General features: G+C 38.6%; 2 protein-coding genes across 3 annotated transcripts in view; one reads left to right on the forward strand and one right to left on the reverse strand.

The window, feature by feature from the left end:
• ipo11 (importin 11) overlaps nucleotides 1–14,878 on the reverse strand; it is a 98,901-nt gene extending 84,023 nt beyond the window's left edge. The window contains exons 1-6 of the mRNA XM_077561987.1: nucleotides 14,732–14,878; nucleotides 11,419–11,568; nucleotides 9,084–9,184; nucleotides 6,570–6,642; nucleotides 3,821–4,024; nucleotides 38–170 (exon numbers count right to left, since the gene is read on the reverse strand). Of these exons, the coding sequence (XP_077418113.1) occupies nucleotides 38–170; nucleotides 3,821–4,024; nucleotides 6,570–6,642; nucleotides 9,084–9,184; nucleotides 11,419–11,556 (649 nt within the window). The 5' untranslated portion in view covers nucleotides 11,557–11,568; nucleotides 14,732–14,878. The remainder of the gene's footprint in view (nucleotides 1–37; nucleotides 171–3,820; nucleotides 4,025–6,569; nucleotides 6,643–9,083; nucleotides 9,185–11,418; nucleotides 11,569–14,731) is intronic.
• Nucleotides 14,879–16,790: 1,912 nt separating this feature from the next.
• Nucleotides 16,791–24,319, forward strand: hsd17b3 (hydroxysteroid (17-beta) dehydrogenase 3). Of its 2 annotated transcripts, XM_077561196.1 has the most exons (11): nucleotides 16,795–17,175; nucleotides 19,162–19,208; nucleotides 20,210–20,285; nucleotides 20,362–20,469; nucleotides 20,596–20,663; nucleotides 20,884–20,928; nucleotides 21,327–21,361; nucleotides 22,234–22,315; nucleotides 22,393–22,458; nucleotides 22,606–22,755; nucleotides 23,848–24,319. In XM_077561196.1, the coding sequence occupies exons 1-11, from the start codon at nucleotides 17,022–17,024 to the stop codon at nucleotides 23,971–23,973; spliced, it is 957 nt and encodes a 318-aa protein (XP_077417322.1). In that variant the 5' UTR covers nucleotides 16,795–17,021; the 3' UTR covers nucleotides 23,974–24,319. The 2 variants fall into 2 exon arrangements, with proteins under 2 accessions (XP_077417321.1, XP_077417322.1); XM_077561195.1 differs by having other exon boundaries at nucleotides 16,791–17,175; nucleotides 20,362–20,663.
• The last annotated feature ends 535 nt before the right edge of the window (nucleotides 24,320–24,854 follow it).

Genomic DNA, 24,854 nt, shown 5'->3' on the forward strand with positions numbered 1-24,854 from the left:
TGTGTGGCGCAGGTTTGAGCTTCCTCGTGCCAACTACCTTTAAGAGACAGCAGTGTTCTTTCCAGCGATGCCATTGCTGCCGTCTCATCTCGGGCACACATCTGCTGCAGGAAGCAGTCCGTGTGGTGGCTCCACAGGGAACACGCAAAGCTGTAAATGCCCGACGCCAACTGCCAACATGCACACACAAAACAGTCAATCACACGCTGATCAAATCATTCTGGGTCAGTGGACACTTTCAACAAAATGCCGGTGAGGGTGCGGAGTAAAAACATCTTCAAACAACATTTACATGGAAAAATATAACCACGCTATCGGTAGAAGCGGCTATGCTAAAAGCTACTCGTAAACTGAATAGACAAAATAAATATAGAAGAAAAAAACACAAGTAGGAAGCCAATAAGGACCTCAAGAATCACAGGACTAATTTAAGTCTCAATGAACTGGCTATTTCCCTTACTCCCATAACATTATTTGGACCCCACACCAATTACATTTTCTCCGGGAAGGCATACATTCTAGTAGAACAAAATAAGATGATCAAAGGCAAACAAAAGCACTGCTGGTCCTTTTAACAGTGCAGTACATCGTGTGGCTCACTACCTCAGACAATCAGCCAGGGCACAGTAATGAGCTTTGGGTTTTGATTTTCATTCTAATAGAAGTATATACATATACTCAATGTGGCGTAGGCCCCAAGCATTGCGTGTTGCACACACGGAAAGATCAAGTAGATGCAAAAAGGCTTATTATACACACCGCAACATGGGTTAATTCCAGCAAAACCTCGCTGTGCAACACCGTTTTCTCTTCCAATTAAGCTTCTTCAAAGGGTTAGTACTTTTATTCTGGTTCATTTTTATTATATTGTACAGTGGTTAACTTTTGTTTATATGACAGTTAAAGAAGAATAACAAACTGTTGCTGATGGTCACAGTTTAAGCATGTATTTCCTATTGGAAAACTTGAAAGTCACCCAGCGTCAATCAACTTTGGAAGTTTCACTGTAAAATTAAATCACTTATTTGCTTCATTTGCAACCCATCTCATAGTTAATTTTGCATCCCATGTCTTTTATTTTGCTCTGAATTCAACAAGGCATAGCAATAGCTGTCTAGAATAAAGAATGTTCAACTTTTTATCTACTCCTTCTATGGTTGGAATACGAGACGACAGCAGAGTGTTGCGATTTGCAACGTTTTGGCTCAAAATCAATCTGTATTTGGAGGAAGTCGCAAGCCAGTATCAGGCCCGGAAAGAAACAACTATTGTGAGTCATTGGTTTACGACAACATTCCATTCCCACGTAGTCTACCGGAGTAGTAAAGTCAATTACTGCACAATCAATATGCAACATTAAGTGTTTTTGTTTCTCAAAAACTATTACTACCCCAAACTCACACTGACTCCACAGTCTAAACCAGGGGTGGGCAAACTCGGTCCTTGAGTGACGGAGTCCTGCAGGTTTTGGAGGTTTCCCTCTTTCAACACAAGGTGATTCCAATCAAGAGGATCGTTATCAGGCTTATGCGGAGCTTGCTGATGAGCTGATCATATATCAGCTGTGTTGGAGAAGGGAAACATCCCAAACCTGCAGGACTCCGTGACCTCGAGAAATGAGTTTGCCCATCCCTGGTCTAAACCCTGACCCTGTGTGTCCTTTAGCAATCTAAGGTGCAATATTCAGATGTGTCTGGAACAAACTGTGCCATATTCAAAGTGGCTGTTAATTAACCCTAATACTACTACTACTACTTACCATATTTCCTTTAATTAACTTACTTCACTATTACCAATAAATATCTTTTGTTGTTAAACATATTTCACTTACATTTAATACCTAACATGCAGGTACATTTGTACCCTGAAGAAAAAGCTATTTTCAATCTCATAGTACATTGGGAACAGTGACAATAAAAGTCATTGTAGTCATTCTAACTGAGTGGGCCTTCTTGAGCCGCGTACCGTTTGTAACTTAAGTCGTGACCATCATAAACAAAGGACACCCCTACTATTCCTGCCTACTAGCTGAAATGAATTACTTTTTGTAACACAAAATGATCCTTCTCTGTCAACCAATCAAATGGCTTAGCTGCAAGTGCCCCTAGTTGTAAGGAACCCTCCAATAATACTGTGCCAAAAGGAGAGAATTTTGCAAACTTTCATAGATTTGGGCATTGGAAACAAAAAAATATATTTAAAAAAACAAAACTACTGTACCACATGGAAGCTAAGTCATGTGGATTGTGTCTTGTCTCTTGCAAAAGGAGGCGCGAGGACATTTTCAATTAAGAAGAAAAATCTGCCATCTGCACACTGATTTCACATTCCATTAAAGACAATTCACAAGGATCCAAAAAGAAGTTCAGCTAATTTTGCTTGATAATTAAACCTCCCATCCGAAGGGGAGGTCACATTCACCGCATTCAACTTTCAAATTGACATGCATTTCAACCTCATACTGAGCAAACAAAAGGCAACATAAAACATACTTCCACCAAGTTTCAAGGGAATTGTGCCCCAAAAACACAAGGAATGATCCAGAAAATGACTGAGACAAAGTGCCTGAGCATCACCTGGCCCCACAGGCTTTAACAACTCCGCAGTCTTTGGCCGATTTTACACCTTTACACCACGGAACGGGGAACAAAGTCAACCTGGCAATTACACAGCTTCAGAGATCGAATCAGATACGTAACTACGGCCGGGCGATGTCCGCATGTAAGGTAATTCCACAATGTTGGAGAGGTGTCACACACTGAGTTTTTTATACTCTGTGCCGTCATCAGTTAATTAATAGTCTGATGTCATCATGTCATTGATGATTTAAAAGGTGTATGCAGAAGAGAACTTTTTGTGGCATCCTCGTGTAGATTACTTTGCTGTATGAGCCATTTAGGCTGAAAATAATCACATTTATAAAACACTAGTACACTACATTATTTAAACACTTCGGCACCTACTTGGGTCTCTGGTGTCAATTATTCTAACAGTTGGTACCATGCTGTGCTTAGACTTCCAGCATATTCAATATGCATGTCAAAACTGATCAAAAGGCCAAATGTCCAAAGCTATTCAAAATGCATACATACAGTGGTACATAAAAGGCAGTCAAACTGTCAAAGATAAAGGTGAGAACTGAGAAAATGCAACGTTTAAACGAAAATGGCAACAAACACCTTCAGAAGGTGAACACCATATACATTGAAAAGACAGAAATATTTATCAACAAATGAAATGAGACCCAAGAGAGAAACTGCAAATCCACCACCAATCACAGTATGAGGTAGGTACATTTACAGGGTTCGAGTAAAAAAATAAAATAAATAAAGATAGATTAGAAGGATGCGCAGATGTAGCAAACTTTCAAAGCTGAGGGAGTACAGCGGTGCTTTGCTTTTGTTAGTCTGTTTGATCATTTATTTGCACTAAAACCATGATTTATTCTTCAACGCCATCTTTTTAGCTTTAATCTTATGTTCTTGAAAAACTAGATGGCATTTAAATGAAAAACTTAAGATTTGCACATTCACAGCTTCAACAGAGGGAACATTACCGTGCATAAACACACACAGACACACTTGTAAGTCAATCATGCATTAAAACCAGCGCACTTGTATGCAAAAAGAATGAGGCTTCCATTAATCTCATGTTGGACAGGCTAACAGCAGCTAAACAGCATCACCTACAGGCAACACATTGAACTGTTTTTTGAAGACAAACCACAATATTGGCAAAGGGAGAGAGGTCATGGTAAAAGACAAAATAACACAATTAAAGAGACAAAATCTATCCACAAATGAGACGACTAAGGACTTACATCCTGAAACAGCCGTTTGTCCTGTGCCAGACGTTTCGACGAGAGGGTTTTGGTAACATGATAGAAGGTGAGCAGTGCTCTGTGCTGCTGCAGGCCATCCTGGCCCTTGACGGACTCCAGCAGAATGGGGATGAGCTCCGGCCATTGCCGGGGGCAGTCTAGTCGAGCTACCTTGGCTATCAGCACCGCGATCTGGGTTGCTATCTGTTGGCAAAGCACGCACATACACACACACATGAGAAAGACAATGACCACAGGCAAAAAGCATGAGACGGCAGAGGAAGAATGTGCCAGTGCATTTAGTCAAAAATAAAGTATCCTAGAGAGAAACCACTTAAAAATGTTTTTGTCTGAGCAGTGTGTCGCTAAAAAATGAAGTTGCACCTTCAAAGTCAAACACAATTTCCTGAGATCAATTATGTTTGTCGTAATTCGTGACTGGTTGGTTGTCTTAGCTGTCACCAAACTTTATTATCAGTACAGCTAATTGTTTAACTAACATTATTAACTGTCATTCAAATATAAGGAGGTACCTGTTCTGTTAAATAGAATATACACTCCTAACTCAACCAAATAACCACTAATGTAATGACTTGCATCCAAAGTCTTCATTCGCCATTCATGTTAGTAAGAGTGGTGTTCAAATGAATTTGCACGATAAATTGCTAAATTTCTGCCCAAAAAAAGATAAAGTAAAGAAATGTATTCCTTGGCAACACATACTTTAGCACTTAATAATCGTATCTCACTGAGCAGCGCAGGCTTGCGAGGGTGCGCGCATGTAGCGAGTGTTGGTAATTTGTTAGTTTCGCTCAAGACTGTTAAAACGTTGCAGACCCTCGCGGACCATTTTTATGCTGGCAAACTGTTTATATGCTCACAAAGAAATTTGGAACATGTTCAGAAAATGATGGCGACAAGGAAAGCTTTTTGTAAGGGTCTGCCAAACGTCTGCAACGTTTTGCAGTCTTGTGTACGAAACCTGACAAAATACTAACTGCTCAGTGACATACGGGTTTTACCGGAAATAAATGAAATAAACAACAATTATATCCTTAAAATTAAATATATTCTGTACGATTTCAGGGGTATCGAAAATATCCTAGCTCATGTCCACACACCTGGAGGCAGCGAGCTGGGTCGTCTTATCTTTCAAATAGTGTCAGGCGGCACTTTAGGCACCACGGCATGTTGGCAAAGAGTGCAAATTGCTTCATTCTCAAGCCTTTCATCTTGCCAGCTGTGTCCAGCGGACAGCCAGAATAATCCTGAATGGCTGAGTGTCTATTCTGCCTCTCAAAGAGCTCCTCCACAGTTGCAATCAGAATCATTGCATTGTTGTCATTTCCATAAACTCACGGCAACCTGATTTCTCCCCAACACCCTATTATAGCTTTGTTACTGCCAGCATTGTGCTTCAAGCCTATATATATATAAATCACTTTTTCAAAATGTTATACCATAGTGTACCTCTAATTTGTATCATATTTACAAACTAAAGTCTCCATAAAACAAAAACACACTAATGAAAACAGCTCTCTCTATTACAAGTGACAGCTTGCAAATCGCAGGCTACTGCAATAAGTTCATGTGGCAGTCTACATCACCTTCATCAATTATTCTCGACTCCTTTTCTTCAATCTATCAATTTTCCATCCAAAAGCCAAATAAAAAAGTAAAAGTTAAATAAAGAGCTGATCCATTTATGATGATGGCCGAAATGAGGTCTAGTGAGGTTGAGATGACCTCTTGTGTGATATGCTGAAGATCTATATTATATCATAGCATTTATCCCTGGAGAACCTGCTACTCAAATAACAAAGGCCTTTTTTATTTTTTACAAATTTAACTTCAAAAGTCCAGAGTGCCACTTCTGACCCCTGCATGGGGCCATCTAGTGGATGAATATTGCACTTCCATGAGCCAGAGTGGTGGTGACAAGATGGCTGGCAACATGCTGTTTTGTTGAGCTGGAAATCAGTCCAAACAAAACCATCTTCTCAGCAAACCATCAGATGGTAAAATTGTGTTTTTTTTGTTAATCTATTTCATATCATGTTGCAGAATGCCTAGCAGTATGTTTTATATATATTTTTTGATAAATTAGCAACTCTGAGCTAGTTCAAAAAACAAGGGTTAAAATTGAAAAAAAAAAACATATATTTTGGTGTTCAGTGAACTTATAACAGTCATTTAATGTATAATTCATAATTTTCCAAAGAAGAAAGGGGTTCTTGGGTTCTCCAGGGTTAAGGCATATTCCCACCAAACTTTAGTCAAAGTCCAAATATTAGTAGTTCCTCAACTGTAATTCATGTATTCTTTTTTAAATCATCACAAATAACATGTGGAATCTGGCAGAAGATGGACTAGTGACCAGTTCAGGATTTACTCAACCACGCCTGGTGACTGGGATGGGATCCAGTTTACTCACGACCCCAGTAAATGCTATAGAAATTAGATAGATGGGTGAGTTTGCATTAGCCCTTTGCTATCTTACTGCACGTTTTATTTTCCAAAAAGAAGAGTGGGGGGGAAAAAGAAACTTGCCAAGCCTCGCTTCCTACTTCTGGCCTGTGGGTAGCTCAAGCTGATGTAAATGGATGGCAATCAGCGTTCTACATGTTCTACCTGCTTCAAATAGCATGTCATCAAAATTTGATACAGACAGAATTTCCCTGTAAGGTTCTCTAATGGACTGCACATCAGGGCAGGTGTGATTCCAGCGGGGTGGCGCGAAATCACTAACCTGATTGACAGGTTCATTGAAGTTTGTGATGAGACCGGCACGTAACGTGGTCTTCTCCTCCTCAGATAAAGCGCTGGCAACAGAAGCAGACGGAAAACATGTTCAGAGGAAGAAATTGCATCTGACATTGCAAAGAAAATGCGGTGTTTTTAATCCCTGAGAGATCCTAGTTGCAAGATGGCAGTGCTTTGCAGGGCTGAGCCTCCGCATTGTGGGGACAGCAGGCCTGACCCACTCCTGGGAGAATCTTTAGAACTTTATTTTAAATCTACAAGTCCAAACAGAAATATGAAGTTGTGTCTACTAAAATGTGTGTGGATGGATTCAAATCCTCGTATAGCAACAGCACCAGCCAGCTGCCAACCATCTATAAATCCTCGCCCTCCATTAAACATCATGCCGTTTACAAAATTGCGGCTGATGCGCTTGCCATTTGCAGTTTTGTGCATTGAATTTGGAAAACACACACAAAAGAATCTAAGCTGTAGATTTAAGCTGCAGCTGAGGCTTAATGGAGAGGGGGAGTGCTTGATGATCGCCGCAACGCGTCAATGAGCAGACAGTGAGGAGAAGGAGGTAAATATGGATGGTGGAACAATTTACGACGCCTTGGTATGTGCTTAAGTAAAAGGGGATTTACGCACATTCTGGGAATGGCAAAAGAATTGAATTTAAAATATATAGTACATCGTCACTGGACAACCGGCGGCTCATAACACACGAGTAAACATGCAGGTATTAAGTAAAGTACAGTGAAAAATACACAAACCGTGTGAACATTCAAATGCTGTGATGGTCATAAAATTTGGAAAACAACCACAACTTTGTCAATGAGCATGGAAAGGACTAAGTTTTTCTTTGACTTGTATGTGTGTGGCAATGAAGGAAAATGTAACCATAGAACCGGAAACAGAACTTATAGTGACCTCTGTGGCATCATGGAAAAAAGCAGTAGGTCTACTTGTCTTCGTCTTGGCTGCTTAGTACAATAAGGGCTTCCCAAGTTTTTGACATTAATAATACGGCACATAAAAAAAATGGATGAAAGGTGCCAACAAGATATAATCAAGACATTAAATGAATTTCATGAAAACCAGCCAAAATCTCATCTTAAAACTGTGATGTGTGATGGGCTTGGTACCGAGCATGGGTAACTAAACTGGCCCCTTGAATTAGTCAAGACAGGAAAAAAAGGAATTGGACAGATACATACGAGTTGCCTTTACGAGTAGAGGGCCACGGGCAACTTAGACAATTCAGAACAGACAGGGAATTAACAATAATTTTTCTAGCCAATTTATCACCTTTTTTTTTTAATTGACATTGCAAAAAAACACTATTAAAAGTCATGCTACATAGTACAAACATAACAGCTGTGGCTAATTTGGGGGACGTGGCTTAGGTCAAAGACTCGAGTGGGGGATTGGATGACTTCAATTATTAGTTTTAAAAGTACAAGCTCCCCCTTTAAATGTTGCTTGCACAGTTAAAGATTTGAATGTGATGACAGTTCAATACCTGTAGAACATTTACATTCCATTAACCATTAAAAAAAAGAAAAAGAACAAGTGTCTAGTATTTAGCATGTCCCTCTCAAAGTTCGTTCTAATCTTGGCTATGGCCGCCTTCCGGTGTGGAGTTTGCATGTTTTACAGGTATGCCTCCCATGTCGCAAAAACATGCATCCAAGTTTCATGGAAGACTAAGTTATTCATAGGTGTGAATGTGGATACCAAGTACTGCAAAAAAAAAAAAGGATAAATACAAAAACTCAGTTCAACCTCATGCCCAAAAACAGATTGTTCATTCATTTTTTTCTTCAACTCTATTACAGCACAATGTCAAATACACTTATTAACACGGTTCCAGCCTTATAATGTGGCCTACGCTTCGTGCGTGACACTACATTCATCGTGCCATATCGGGCATCGCTCGACTTTTCAATCTATGGCAATAAGCCCAAAAGTAATCAAATTACATGATGGCCCAAAACCCTTACACAGCACTCTAAAAAATGAAAGTGACTTCACGAAACTAGTGAAAGGCACAAAACAAACTTGTTCTGGTGAGGAATAGGAGAGCGTGGAGAGGAAGAAAGCAACAGCGACAAACAAAGTGGCCAGACACAAAGATTGCTGAGGCAGAACTGAAGACCTCGGGCCTGCTGCTGTCCTGTGGATTTATGAACCAATGCTCCATTCAAATCCAACTAAAGTCATCTCATAAAGCACCCTAAGACACACGGGGCTCAGTGAAAGCACAAAGGCCACATACATCAGCATGCATTCGAAAGACAACGCGTGGGATATATAAATAATCAAGGAGGACGGGTAGAGAGCAGACACGCTTTAGCAGTAAAGACAGTAATAAAGGCACAATACACATAGGAGAGCTCTAACGGGAAAATGGAACCAAAACAAGCAGGAGTGCAATGGCAATAAAACGAGTGAAATAAAGATTGTGGCAAAGCGACAACAGCGAGGGAGGCATTAAACGGTGAAAACGTGTACTTACTTGGGGGCCACCCTCCTCCAATATCTGTCAATGCCGTTTTTGAAGTAGAGTACTGCCAGCCATCTGACATTCACATCCAGCATATGGTTATTGAAGATGTTCTAAGGGAAAGCAAGCCATACATTTCATCAACTACTGTTACAAGATTAAAATGAGGAGTGTTGGTAACAAATTAAAACAAAACAAACAAAATTACAGTACTTGCCTGATTCAGCAGATTAAACCTCCTAAGGCTTAGTGGCCACATACGTGGACAGCGCTTTGCATGTAAAAAAACAGCTCGGAGAGCACTTTGCATGTAAAAAAAACAGCTTGGGCCTTAGGAGGTTAAGGCCGGACTTCGGGTACTCTGCATAGTTCTAAGTGACACAATTATTTTGTTCTGGTTGTTTTTTGTTTTTTGAGGGGGGGAGTTCTCAGGTGGCAACATCTCTTCAAATTGGAATAACTCTCTGCCTCATCCAAATGTGGATAAAAATCAGATGCGTATAAAACATTTGCCAATGTGAATCCAATGCAGCAGACAGTCAATGCCAGCTTGATGACATAAAAACATGATGACTTATATGGACCCACATACGCCCAAACACAAATAAAACCAGAAAATACAAGTAACGGGGTTGTCCTGATCTTGTAATTTCCTGTTGTAAAAGATCATAAGCGACAAAGCAATCAAGTACAACAATAGATATTTCCAAATTAGAACAGCAATAGCTCAGTTGAAAAAAAAAAAAAAAAAGACAATTGAAACAATTTGAATGTACTATTTTTTTTCTTCTTCTTCTGAACACATTTCAGAGGTATCGGATCGGGACTGAGTATGAGCAGACACTCAAGATCAACAGACTCGGGTGTCAAAAAATATGATCAGGCTATCCCTAGTTGTAAATCTCAACTACAGTACAAGTAGAGTTCAACATGGCGTAAATCTGGTATACATTAGGATTGTGCCAATCATTGGATAAGCTAAATAATTGCCAGCTATAGCGAGTGGAGTAACGGTTATGCCAAACTTAGGCCTGTCACGATAAAAAAATAAAAAAAAGTAGGACGATAGCTTTTCCCTGAAACTATCATTATGAACTTTAATGACTGATAATTATATTAGTAGTAGGGCTGCTCAATTATAGAAAAAATAATAATCCCGATTATTTTGGATATAATTAAAATCACGATTATTTAAACGATTTTTTTTTTTTTAATACCAAACAAGAAAATGTTTAAACATTTAAAAATATTAAGAATAAAAAAAATATTTGAAACACTATATATATATGTATGTTTCTTTTGGAGCGAACAAGATTTATTAAATTTTTAAATAAAAAAGGTGCAAATATATACATTTCAACAACTCAAAATGAGTATTAATAATCTTTTATTTTTGTTTACGATTATGCTAATTTTGTAATTGTGGAGTGCAATAATTGAAATTGTAATTGAATTTCAATTAAAAGCACAGCCTTAATTAGTAGCAGTTATTGTATAATATATATTATAATGCTAATAAATACCAGACCGAGATTGAGGAAAAAAATGACGTCACCTTCACTTTATACACTCGAGTTGATCTATCACCGTGGTGGGCAAAGTCAGACCTGAAGGGCCGGAGTCATGCAGGTTTTGGCTGTTTCCCTTCTCCAACACAGCTGCTATATGATCAGCTCATCAGCAAGCTTAGCATAAGCCTGATAATGATCCTGTTGATTGGAATCAGTTTGTTGGAAGAGGGAAAAATCCAAAACCTGCAGGACTCCGGCCCTCGAGGACCAAATTTGCCCACCCCTGATCTATCATCATTGATCTTTTAACCTCACTGTAAATGAAAATAATAATACAGTTAAAATTGAAAAAAAAATGGGATCAGAATTCAGGCCACTATAAAGCCAGCGACAAATAGAAAGTTTGACTTGTTATAAAAGACAAACTTACCTAAATTTGACATCACTATAGGCAGATCTTGTACATCTTTGGATAGATAACCACTGAAAACTAACCTAATATAACAAAACGGATAGACGCAAAGTTGCCCACACACAGATCAAAAGATGAAAAATAACCAGATAAAACCTTAAGTGTAACTTGTGGTTTGCTGACACCCGAATGAGGTCGAAACTGCTGAGGCTAGCCATGGCTGAATATACAACACACTCAGCAAGAGCACTGAATAATCAATATGTCCACATTTTGGCTTTTTTTCCCTATCTGCAGTCATTTTTAGCCCAATCCAGCGCCATGATAACCCAATATTTCCTGCATTTTAAAATCCTATATCTATAGCGAATTACCCTTGTAAAAAATATTGACCTCAATTGTAATTATTGAAATTCTTGCCCACCAGAAGGACTGAGTAGAAGCCTGGCTGTGTCTCCCACTGTCTGAGCTGCTCCTCGGCAGGCTTCAGCACAGCCGTGTCCTGACTGGTGGCTTGGGTTAAAGTCTTCAGCACCACCGAACTGGCACCGTCTATATCCATAGCTGGATATACCTGAAAGGAAGACAGTGAGAAATGTTTCAGTACTCTTGCTGCGTTAAGCTTTTGATTTTGAAGACTCATTTTATAAACTTGCTGAGTTTTCTTTTCATTTAAATTTGTCAGACTTCTTAACAACACTTTTTTATGTGTTGTGTTAAAATTATAAGACATTTTCACGGGTGGGGGGGGGGGGGGGGGCTTCACCTGTAGAGTTTATAAAGGTTTCCCGACAGCAACACTTAAATTCAAGAACAAACAACAAACAATTCTACATTATTTCCTTTGGGAAAAATTGTTTTGAAATTAGAATGACTTGGAAGTCAATATGTCACAGAACAAGTTGCAAAATATTCTGACCCCAATTTAAGGCAACACAACCCATTAACCTCAACAAGTGCATTGTCATTGTCTCGATTACTGCTTTCAATTATGTTCAAGCCTCTCCGGTCCACAATCATCTTCACTTGGCTTAAAAGGCAATAAGTCTGTGTCACCTCCCGTGTTCATTTCCTTCTTCAATAATGGGACTTAAGTTCCTACTAGTATGGAGGATGTCTTTTTGAAGCATGTGAAACCCTGTGAAGGTTACTAATGCCGGAGGGGATGATGTTTTATTCCACTGCCTCGTTTTGTGAAGAATCTAAAGTCAGGATCAGTTGACAGGTAATTATTTCCAGACATTTAATATTAATGAATATTAACAGGCTGCAAAGTTTGAGGCCAGCAGAGGTTGTAGCACAGTTAAGAGTATTGAGACACACCTCCTTGTCAATTAATTAATAAGAGGCGGGACTACGCCCTTTAGTTCCCCCTTGATCTATATGTGTCTCTTGACAATTTGAACAATTGTACGAATCCAGGTATGCGGAAACAGTTTGTGGAAGGTCCTTTACTGTGCCAGCATAACAAAGCAAGGTTCATACAGGCATGGGATAAATTTGGTGTCATGTAAAAAGTTTGGGAGGAACTAAAATATTCCCGTCATGAGAAGTGAAATCTATTCTAGATGTAAAGGAGGGGAGACAAACGCCATTATAATAGCCACACTTGTCCCAATACTTTTGTCCACTTGGTGACGTTCGGCAAGTAGATGAGTTAGCATTGAGCAACACTGCCATCTGCAGTCTAGTAGTAGACATTGAAAGGGATGTTCTGTTATAAAACTGAACGGCAAATTAGGGGGTTGGGGAGGATAATTTCAGATTAACAGTGCAGAAAATACACAAATATTATTTATTTTTTTAGTTACTGGTTTGGCCTGTAACATGCAGTGAAAAAGGGAGGGTACCTGTACGAGTGTATGATCAATTTTATCAGACAAAAAAAAAAAAAAGACAATAGCCTAATTTCCAAATACCGGTACAAAAACAACACGACTAAATACCTTCAAGCAGCTGTCACCAACCACAGGGTTCTACAGTAACAGTGGTCCGGCACCGCTCGCCACCAAGTTCACTGACACAAAATATGATGATCTCAACACTTTCTTTCTTTTTAAATATGCAATATTTAGAGGTTTATTAAAGTCAAATTGTTCAATTATCATTGATCTTAGTACAACATGGCACACACATTTTATTTATCTATTTATTTATTTTTGTGTGGTAGTTTAAATCTTTCGTAAGGAATAGCTTGAAGATGTAAAGCAAGAAAATGCCAAATTGAATATGTGAAGAAAAAAAAATACACAGAATATATTTTTTAAAAGGCTTAAATAATAAAGTAAAAATATACTAAATATGAAATGTGTATCATGAATATACAAGGTCAGTGCCGATTTTGGTAGGGCCACCCCAAAATGGCCCTGTCAAAAAAGGCTAATGTAGGACCCGAGCCATTTTTAAACCGAGACCTACTTCTTGTGAGTAATTTGAAGGGGTACCAGTGTGATACACACTTCTGAAATAACCAATTTAATCAAATTACCTTTAATAATGATATGACATGTGATTAATATTAATAACGAATAGTATTCCTTTATGTGAAGACAAATAATTTCTCAAAATAACTACAAAACACAAATATCAATAGGAACAACTTTATTTCTATACATCTAGGCCAGTGTTTATATTTTTAAAAGATCACGTCCACAATATTCCTAGATATGTCCTATCACTGGTGAGCTATTTTTAGAACAGGCTTGCAGGCTACTAGTGTGGTCCTTGGGGGCTACCTGTTGCCCGTGGACACTACGTTGGTGACCCCTGCCTTGAAACGACATGAAAACTGCAATAAAAAGGTAGTGCATAAAAAACACTTTATATGGTCTAAAAGTGCAATGTATTGTAGAATAGCTGAACAGATGGACAAGGACAAAGAGCTCTGCAAAACTGCTGCAAAAAATATACTGTAAATATCTGACATAAGTGGACTGTGTTTGTTTGTTTTTTGAAGGTCTTCATGTAAATACTGTTATTGTGAAGGTAACATTTTTACATAACATCAAATAGTGATCTTATGAGTATGACAAAGAAAACATGCATGTAAAATACTTCACACTTTGTTTGGTACCCACTCTGTCTGTGAAACAGTAGCGCACGTCACATACGCCCACCTGCTCATCCTCGTCCAAACCAGACATGGAGCAAGTCAGAATGCCAAGAATGTACTGTATTGACTGATTTACACATATGTTGCCTGCACCATTACATGCGTTTTGTATTTATTTATATTATAATGTTGTGTAGCTGTCAAAAGTTAGCAACATTCCCACCGCTTGTCATGGCGCAAACGGCGTCCAAGCATGCTAGCCATGTCATTAGTTATCTCCAACACAGACAGGCCTCTCATCTCAGCCCCTCTAAAACAGACCATTGAGCTTTTCTGAAAAGCATCACAAATAAAAAATAAAAAACGCGAGTAAATCTGATGTGCAGTAGCATCCGCGGTTAACCAGATCGTCAGTCATGTGATTTAATATTTTACATAGCGGAGGACTATTCGAAGATGTATTTTGTGGGGCCTCTTATGGTGCCACTCGTTACGAAAGCAATGATATTTAACCAAATCACACACAATATGCGATGCAGCAAAGCTAATTTTTAGGCTAGCAAGGGAGCTAAACTTATTCAATAGCAGACCAGCTAGGGGCAATGGACGTTTAGCCGACAAAAACGTCTTCATTCTCGTGGATGAGCACGCGAGAGATGATTGAGAGAAATGCAACGAGACTCACCTAAAAGAGTCACTGCAGACGAGAAAACACAGAAGGAGGTAATTTACAAGTAAATCTGTGTTTAGTGATACTCCGGCAGGGAGATGGGGGGCAACAGCAACACACGCTTGTCAGAATCGCGCCAGCAACACAACTCGGCGCGCCTTGATGACGTCAGCCACAGTCAAGCTTCAGATGGCCATACGGCAGTCTAATCAAATGAGGCAAAAAACACGCTCAGCATTCATTTTATTTAGCAACGAATAATAACATTAGAAAGCATTACTTTTAGTCACACTTAAGACAATACATTAGTTTCCTCTGAACATTGAAAGTAACAAAAGACAGGTGTTGTATTAAAACTAAGGGATAGCATACATAATAGCCTATAATGATTGTTTCTTTGCAGTGTCTGCCCACCCAACAAATGTGAAATAAACAATCACAATGTAGTGCTGTATGAGCTTCCCATTTCAGAATTATGTTGTGAATAAGCTGCTATGCACGTCCGCCTCACTAACAATCAACTATTAACTCATTGAGTTTTTCCACCAATGACATTTGCTGTGCTGGACTGAAGTGGGAAAATTGGTGCCATTCAGGTACTCTAATGCCCTTGCATATGGGCAAGGAGAGCCACTGTTACCAATGCACTTTGTCTGCTGGCCTTCATTTTTAGTTTCCTTCTTCTTATTTTTTTTTAATATTAAAAACATTGCATTGCGTTAGGTGTTGTTTTTTTCTTTTTCTTTTAATGATTAAGCATTAGAATGGGTCACATTGACCCATGAAAAATGTTAAGGAACAAACACAACAGGAGGGCTACACTCCTCCAGCATTTTATTTGATATTCTAATGTATTTATAAAAAAAAAAAAATTAACATTGTAGATGCCTGGCTGAAGTACATCCAATATGGTCACCATATAGACGCCTACACACTGGATGTGGCAAGTTCTTGTCAAAGGCAAGAGCCACTCAGATCTGGAATGGAAATAATATATTATTGGCTGTGAGTAGTGGAATTCAGAACCCAGTACTGTATGTGTATATTGTACGAGGAACGGCTGTGCATGTCACACCTTCAACGAGTGTCTGGTTTGAGACACCAGAGATAAAGGACTCAATTTTATTCCTCAATAACTGTCTAAAATGTGTCCTGCGCTTATCTAAAAACAGATATATTTTGAGGGAGTATTTTAATTATAGTATTTCAAAATTCTGTAAAGTAAATGTGATTCTATTTAGAGTGGAACCAAATAGACTCAGTTTTAGAATAGTGTTTACACTTGGAGGAAAGTAAAATAAAGAATTGGAAAAAATAAAAATAAAAGTCACTCAAGGGTTGAGAAACAAACTCACGACCTTCAGCAGGGGAGACAGTCAACCGACTCCCCGAGCCACGCAACTCCTGCTGTGTGTTAGTATGTCGCTCATGACAGTTAGAATCGTCTTAACTCCAAGAAACCAAAAACATCATCTCCTCTTGGAGATAAGCAAACAGTAGGAGGGTCATAGCTCAGGTGGTAGTGTGGCAGTCTCCAAAGCTGAACATTGTGACTTCATTCCTCAACCCTTGAGGGACTTTTTTTCCCCTCAATTCTTTATTTTACTCTCTTCCATGTGTATATATTAGCCTACTCTAAAACTGAGTCTATTTAGTCCCACTCTAAATAGGGTCAAATTTTACTCTACAAAATTTACTGTGTAGCCTTAATAGTGCTAGTAGTGTATTTATAGACAGTATTACACACAGAGTGGCGTGTTTGTCCATCTATCCCATTGTTACTATGAAGTTAAATCGTTGTATGCAGAAACGTAAATCGTTACAGCCTGGCACGTCACCTTTGTTCACCAAATTTGAGCAAAACCGGTTACAGTTCACTCATTGACTAACCATCATAAATTTAAGAGGATGCCTCGTAACATATATCCTGTCACGAAACAAGCCATTTGGATTGGGGTATGTGGATGTTTTTCATCCACTGTAAATGGAGTGTGAACAAACAACCTTTGTACGTGACGTCTTAGTCACACGAAACGCTTTATGACAAATGCGGTTTTTCAAGTTGTGCCTCTGCTATAAGACTCGTTGCAACGTGCCTTGAAGCTAATGGCTGACACCGACAGAATCGACATGTTCAGTAGTTGTTGGACAGCAGGGGCAGAGAGTACGTGTGATCCTTAGAAGGGAGTGTCTCTGTGTATATTTATTTTGGTTGGATCACTCATTGGCATCCTGACTGGAGCACATACACAGCTGAAGCAGCAGTGGTGGGAACAGCAGAGTGTGCCTCAGGTGCCGGACAAGCATGGCGAGCGGAATGGAATGGTTTTTCACTGCTCTGGGTGCTGTGGTTGTCATCTACTATGGAGTGAAGCTGCTCCGTTTTACTAGGATGCTTTATCCCAAAAGGTGGTTTCCGCTGCCAAAGTCTTTCTTTTTGTCCATGGGGGAGTGGGCAGGTAAGCTTGCTGTATGAGTGTGTTTGTGTGTGAGTGTTGCCAAAGTTGTCACTGTAAGCTACGCACCAAAAGTAATCAAACTATGCTTGTAACTAGGTTGTGCCCAAAAAAAAAGGAATCCATGCTTTTGATTCTGGCAATCCTGAAGATCTAATACATACCTGAATTACTTTTTTTGTGTGATTCCAGAACCGTTTTTCTATTTGAGCTGTTTGGCAGTGTCAGAGTTGTTAAACTAATTTCCACTAATGATCCAAAGTCTGGACGGAAGAGCTCTCACTTTCCATCTGAAACTGGCCCAGCAGGTCCCTTTAAAGTTGACCTCATTTCCGTAACAGATTTGGGGTTATCTTAAACAGTAATCATGTGGAAAATGGATTCTCCTGTCTCGAATATTCTTGTTCACTTTGGTCAGGCCCAAAGCAGAGGACAAGCTTATCCTGCTCGCGTCTCTACATCAATCTTGTCAATATTGAAAGTTTCTCATAAAATGGATAGATAGATGGCTATTCTGGGATGCCTCAAACAGAAGTTGAGGACACCAGCCAACAAAAAAAGATTAATTTCTTCTGTAGCAGCCTCACTGAACTCAACAGGTCAACATTCGATCAAGGCAGGTGAACATTGCTAACTAACATAGCAAAGTACAAGGTCTCATGAAACAGAGTCATGATAACGTTGAGAAACAATAAGAGCGTCATGAACTAACAGTTACATATTTTGATTGCATTTGGTGTATAATGATTGGGTTTTGGATTCATCTCCTATTCACACTATGATGTCTCATAACACTGTGAGTCATGATAATCAGTGCGGAAATGTCATAGATATCCAATCAAAAAACAGTAATGCGATAAACAAAACATGTCTGGGAACTCAATACATGTAGACCGAGACATGTGTCTCCCTCAATTAAGACAACCGTTGTCATGGATACCATGTAGGTTTTTGAATGAACTAGTACCAGTTCATTCAAAAGTTTTGTCAAATGATGGCTTGGCGCAAAATGGCAACAGAGAACAAATTTGGCCCTACTCAGGTGGGCGTAACGATGAAATGGTACTTTAACTTTAAATTGAAGTAAATCCTAACCTCATATCAATTTGAAAACAATAGTTAAGCTATGAATACATCACAAAACGTATTTATAAACTAAATATATGTGGGACACACTCAGCAAATATATTTTCATGGAGATTTATGGACTGTCAGAAATCTGGCATTAAAAAAAAAACACCATTCTGCTTTTGTGCATATGAGCCCCAGTCTGCTACTCTGTCCTTTCCTTTTGTCTCCCACAGCCAATCACAAACCACACTCAGTTGGTTGCCTTCAGGGCCTCCCAGAAAATCGAAAAATACACAATTTATAGTACAGTACAGTGTTGCAAGTGTGACACTATTCAATGATAATTTCGCACACCACCAGAGGGAGCCCCACTTTAGAATCACCGTTCTCCATGTTTTGAAGTTTTAGGAATGTAGCTGTTACTGTTTTTAAATTAAGAAAACATGACTACATTCGTGCTCATCAAAATTACTTCAATACTAACATAGCTACAGGCCCACACTTTTATTCTAAAAGTTCCAGTATGTCTCATTTGATTAAAAGCCCCCAAAAGCTCTACTCCACTCACTCACTCACTCTCTCTCTCTCGCTCTCTCTCTCGTTCTCTTACTCTCTCTCTCTCTCTCTCTCTCTCTCTCTGGAAGTGAAAGTGTTATCTGAGTATTCAGGGCCGAAGCAGATGAGAGTAGCGGCAAGTTGGACACAAGTACAGTAGCTCATGTTTGTTCTCAGCATGTTCTTTATCAGAGGAACATGCTGTCAGGACAGCACGTAACTCAAACATGATGAATCAGTAAACACAAGTCTTCCTTTTTGACATCATGCTGATTAATAATAATACATCCTGGTAGGACGCAACCCTTGCTGTTAGAACAGAGGAAATGATGAGTCAACTAATAGAAAGTGTTGCTGTTTCAGTGGTCACCGGTGCTTCGGAGGGCATAGGAAGACAATATGCCTTTGTGGTAAGTCATTATTTCAACTTTAACTATGAAAGTCCACATGCACAATGAAGATGTATTTTCTGAGGGAAAAAACTATTGCACCCAGGGTGGGATTCAGAGTAATTTATAAAGCATCAATGGTAACATTTAAATCACAGCAAATAAGCGATCATTGATATATTGGAAGAAAAACATATCTTGCATCACGACATCATGTAACTGAAAACAGAAAATATCTTCTAACACATTAAACATTCCGAAAAATCTAAACACCTGGCAAGAAAAATTTTACTTTATTTTCTTCATTATCCTACCTTCGAAAAGCTCAACCTTTATTGAGCCAAGGCAAATATTTCACTTAATCTTGATAATGTACAACTTTGTTCTCATAATATTGTAACCTTAAAAAAAAATCAGGTACATATTAACTTGACAAATTTTCAATCCCGATGGCAGGGGTATAAATGGTTATGATTTGCATCGCATTATGCGGCGGTCAATGGAAAAATGTGTAACTTGTAAGGGATAGCTGCTATACTGTACCAGACAAATATATGATAATGCCTAAAGTGTTTCACTTTTCACAAATTCAACAAACAACCAAGATGCTACAAGATGACACCAAAACCCTGTTTTGACAGGAAAGTAGTACTGTACACAGTAAATTCTGTAAAGTAAATTTGACTCTATTTAGAGTGAGACCAAAGAGTGTGTGTTACTACATCGCTTGTGTCAGCTGGAATCTTCGTAACTCCAACTCTTCTCTTGGAGAGAAGCAAACAGTAGGAGGGGCGTAGCTCAGGTAGTAGTGTGGCAGTCTCCCAAGCAGGTTGTGAGTTTGTTCCTCAACCCTTGAGTGACTTTTGTTAATTTTTTTCCCCATCCTTTTTTTTTTTTTTTTTTACTCTTCCAAGTGTAAATATTAGCCGACTAAAACTGAGTCTATTTGGTCGCACTCGAAATAGAGTCAAATTGACTGTGTATCCATATCTTACCAAAGCCCTATTTTGTACCATCATTAGATGGCTGAACAAGGAATGAACGTGGTTATCATGAGCAGAACCAAAGTGACTTTGGACAAGGTGGCCAAAGAAATAAGTAAGCATTACATCATTTTATCTACTTAGTACTAGCTAGCATTGTTACATGATACCGTGTGTTCATTCATGTACAGGAGAAAGTACAGGTCGGATGGTTAAAGTGGTCGTAGCAGACTTCACCAAGGACAACATCTTCACTGACATTGAGGAGGAGCTCAAGTTCTTGGACATTGGTGTATTAGGTAATACTTCCAGTCTTCGTGCAAAATCATCATTATCATCATTATTTGCTTACCCATGCGCAATGGCTGCAAATCGTTATCAAATGCAATCCACCAAAGCAGGATGTTTTTGCTATTGTGTGCCAGTTAACAATGTAGGCATGGTGCCCAGTGTGCTCCCTCAAAGATTCCTTGAAGATGAAGATCTGGACCAGGTTTGTGGTTTACAAGTATATTTATGTGATGAGGTATTTTTGAAAGTTTTGTGTAAGGCGCAGTGGTTTGTGTGACTACGTTTACTACTTCTCTGTTAGGGAACCTTGAAAGCTAGTTTCAAAGTGATTATCTCACTCAAGTGTTGCCTCTCATTCATGACATACAGTATTTTCTTTTCAAAGATTAGATGATTACAATACACCTTATCTTCCCTTTCAGACAATCGTGAGGGTAATTAATTGCAATGTGAGAACCATGGTGAAGGTAAGAACTTGCATTGGCTGTCCCAAAAATGGTACAATTAGAAATTACACACAATCTTAAGGAAAAATGTGCCTTGAAATTCGAGTCCAAAATCCTCTTAACAATTACTGTTTTTACTTTATTTTAGTTTTATTTAATACTGGAAACTGGTCAAGTTGTATTTGTACTTATATGAAAGTTAAACTTTACCTAATTAATAGTACAGTATTTTAATAAAATAATCAATTAATTCACTTTATATTGTTTTCTGTGGGGAAAATGCATTTGAAATGACAATAACTTGGATATCAAGTAGCATCACTGTGGTTTCACTTTCTGTCTGCCTTTTTCATATAATTTACAATCAAAATACTTTGCATTGTCCTAAAATATCTTTCTTTCTCCCTTTTTTGGAACAGATGTGCAGAATAATCCTTCCAGGCATGGAAAACAGGTTTCCTTTCCAGGTTTCTTTCATTTGATGTAACAAATCATACAACTATAATCGCTACTAGTAGATGACAAAGACAAAGAAAAAGAAAAACAAGTTGTGTTTAATTATGCACCAACTTACCACTTCATTAGGTACACCTGCACAATAATTTGTGATTTATTTCAAAGACAATAATGTCCAGCTATGATTGGTATTCTTTTAACAATATGCTTGTTGCCAACTAAGCACCTGTTAAGGCCCCGTAATTTTAACAGTCAACCAATCCCTTGAGTATTGCGCTAAAACGAGAAGCAGCACGGGGGGGAAAGTTCATCGTTGAGATAAGGTTCATTTAGAATTTTTATTATAGTTTATTTTAAGACCTAGATTAGCAAACATCACAAAAACGATCCTGCTCTAGGCTAGTGGGATTTAGGTCTGCGAGCCACAGACACATTCTTGGAAAATCCTAAACTTATTGGCCTTATCACATTTAAAAAAAAAAATCAGTTTCAAAACACTTTTTCAAATTACTGCATAATTGCTTGCTTAAAGTCAAAGGAAGTCAAAGTGGCCCTGACATCCTTTCCTTTTTCTGTGTGCGGCCCTTGGCATAAAAATTTGAAACACCGTCAAATGTAACACTCCTGCAATTATTTATAATAGGTGTGTGAGTGATCAGTAATCAATAAAAATCTAAAATCTAATTTTGCTAAAGGCTCCATGGAGATGTGATTTAGAACTGTACTGAGTCATACAGAGCTGTTTTGGTTACCACATTTAGATACGAGAGTGGTGCAATGATGTCATTTGTACAGTGCAGGGGTAACGAATGACGTGGCTAATAACTATAAATTGGGGGCATTTCCTGAGATTTTGTGTGTGTTATGCAGGAGAAAGGGGGTGATTGTAAACATTGCATCCGGAATTGCTTCCATTCCATTTCCTATGTATTCGCTGTACGCTGCATCTAAAGTGAGTATGTAGAACGTTGGTTGTTCATCTTCTGTTTGACTTCTACTCTAATTAACCTGTGTGTATCATTCATGCAGATATTTGTGGAGAGATTTTCTCAAGGTCTTCAAGCAGAATACAAAGATAAAGGCATTATCATACAGGTGCCAGAATTAGAATTGTTTTTAATTATTTGTCAAATGATTGCAGATTTAGCATGACTTTCAAAAAAGATCCTCTACTTCTATAACGACACAAAATGACAAAATAGAAGGGCACGGATTCTCTTTGACCTCTTCTGGCTTTCTCAGGCAGTTTCACCCTTCGGGGTCTCCACTCGCATGGTGGGCTATCAGCCAACTAACAGGACCATGTTGTCCCCACAAGACTTTGTGAAGAGCTCACTGCAATATATCAGAGCTGGGGACAAAACATACGGCACCATCTGTCACATGGTCCTGGTAAGGAAGACTCTGTTATACAACGCTTACGTACAATTCAGAGTGCTTCACTTTGTCTATATTTTGGTATCTTACAGCCTAATTCCCCAAAATTTAAAAAAAAAGATGATACTGTTCTCTATTGATTTTCTCCACTGCGAGTTCCTTGACATTATATTACATGCACGCATTAGGGAGGATTATGCTATTCCTATTTTATACCACACAACTTGCACTCATTGTTCAAATGTAACTATATAATAATAAACTGTTATGTAGACATATGATGCATATCTGTTTATACACTGTACATATTTTTGTAGTAGCCTATAATTAAACAATATTGATTACTTACCTTATGACAACATGAAACTTAATATTCAAATTTTTTCTGGTTTAGATTAATTTAACAAATATTTTTTAAATTATTATTCCTCAAAGCTGCTAGTAGTATTAGTGTTTTTTTTTTCTAAAGTATTAATGAGTGTGTATAGTATGTGAGTCTTGCTGCTGTGACAAGTTTTCACAGCAGCAAGATCCACATTATTCAGTTGTCGATGACATGATTTGGCTAACGAACTATCAAGCAAGCTAGATAGTTAGCTAGCCAGCAAGCTAGGTAGTTAGCTCGCTATCTAGCTAGCTCGCTATAATGCTAGCAATCTAATAGCATGAATAGGGAAAACTAAGAAAACACGTGTATGTAAAGTAAGCATTCACTGCCTTTTCTTTGCTTAATACAAGTTTTTTTTTTTTATAACTATTGTATGATGCCACAAGCTTGGCAAATCTTTGGCCCATTCCTCTTTGCCGCATCTTTCGAGCTCCATCAGGTTGGATGGAGTTTCGGTACGCAGCCATTTTCTCTCTAGAGATGTTCAATTGAACTCAAGCCTGTGGTGTGGTTTGTTCGGCCACTCAAGGACATTCACAAGGTCATCCTTTTAATGTCTCGTCTGTGCTTAGCTTAGGGTCATTAGTTGATGTTGAAACGTTCCATTCCGGAATAAGGCTGTAACATAGGAAATTGCGGAAAAAGTGAAGCGCTGTGAATACTTTCTGGATGCACTGTTCATGAAAATAATTTTGTCTTTTGTGGATGTGCACACACAGGGCTGGCTACTACTTGCTATCCCATCCAAGATCCTCCACACAGAGTTTATGCTACAAGGTTTAAAGAAGTACGTGGAGAGAAAACAAGCAGGAAAAAAATCCAGCTCTGTAATAGTGGAAGCTTAAAGGAGTGCAATAAGTGTTGTTCGTGTTCCATCAGACAAAGCCCAGTAATGTTCGTTAATTTATAAAAACAAAAAAACAACAGTTTTCTAATTAAAAATGACTATGTAAAGTTGTTACAACTTCCATGATTATCTTATCAGGCGGCATCACTCACATTGTTTGTTTGGCACAGGTTTTACGCAGGATGCCCTTCCTTACACACCCCTGCTATCTTTATTTTTTTATCTGGGCCTGAGAGCTGAAAATCATGTAAAGTGAATTAGCCAATTCTATACAATAAGTAGTTGCACTGACAATGTTTTAATTAACAATTTAATATAATAAACTTCCCTGACGTCATTGGCCACTAAGCTTTCAGCTACATGCTATTTATGATAATTGGTCAAATTGTGTAAAATGAACCGCTAAATAGTGACAATCCAGAAGAAACTGACTTGTTACTGCCTATAGATGCCACCAGATGGTGCCAAAGCAATGCTTAAGGTCTACACTATAAAACCCGCAAATAATGCATGCATTTGTGAATGTGAATTTGCTTCAGACAAGGCACAAAAACGGAAATTGACTTTTTCACAATGCATAGCTGGGGATAGGTTGTACTGAGAGGGGGGGGGGGTGGGGGGGGCATAATCAGGTGGATTCGTGAGTAGAGAACCATATGTGGATTACTGTAATCCATTACATGTTAACTGAACTGTTGTTTCATTTGCATGTATGGTATACATGGTTTCGAAGTCCCAAATTTCGTTAAATGATGTTGGAATATAGGAAGTGCAAGGGGGAAAAAAAGGAATATAGGAAGTGCATGCATTGGGCGTTGGAGAAGGAATTAAGTAAAGTGAAGAGGAAAAATACCACAGTATGTTATGTGTTGTTTGCTT

This window comes from Vanacampus margaritifer, chromosome 3 (genome assembly GCF_051991255.1).
Source record: "Vanacampus margaritifer isolate UIUO_Vmar chromosome 3, RoL_Vmar_1.0, whole genome shotgun sequence".
Classification (NCBI taxonomy): domain Eukaryota; kingdom Metazoa; phylum Chordata; class Actinopteri; order Syngnathiformes; family Syngnathidae; genus Vanacampus; species Vanacampus margaritifer.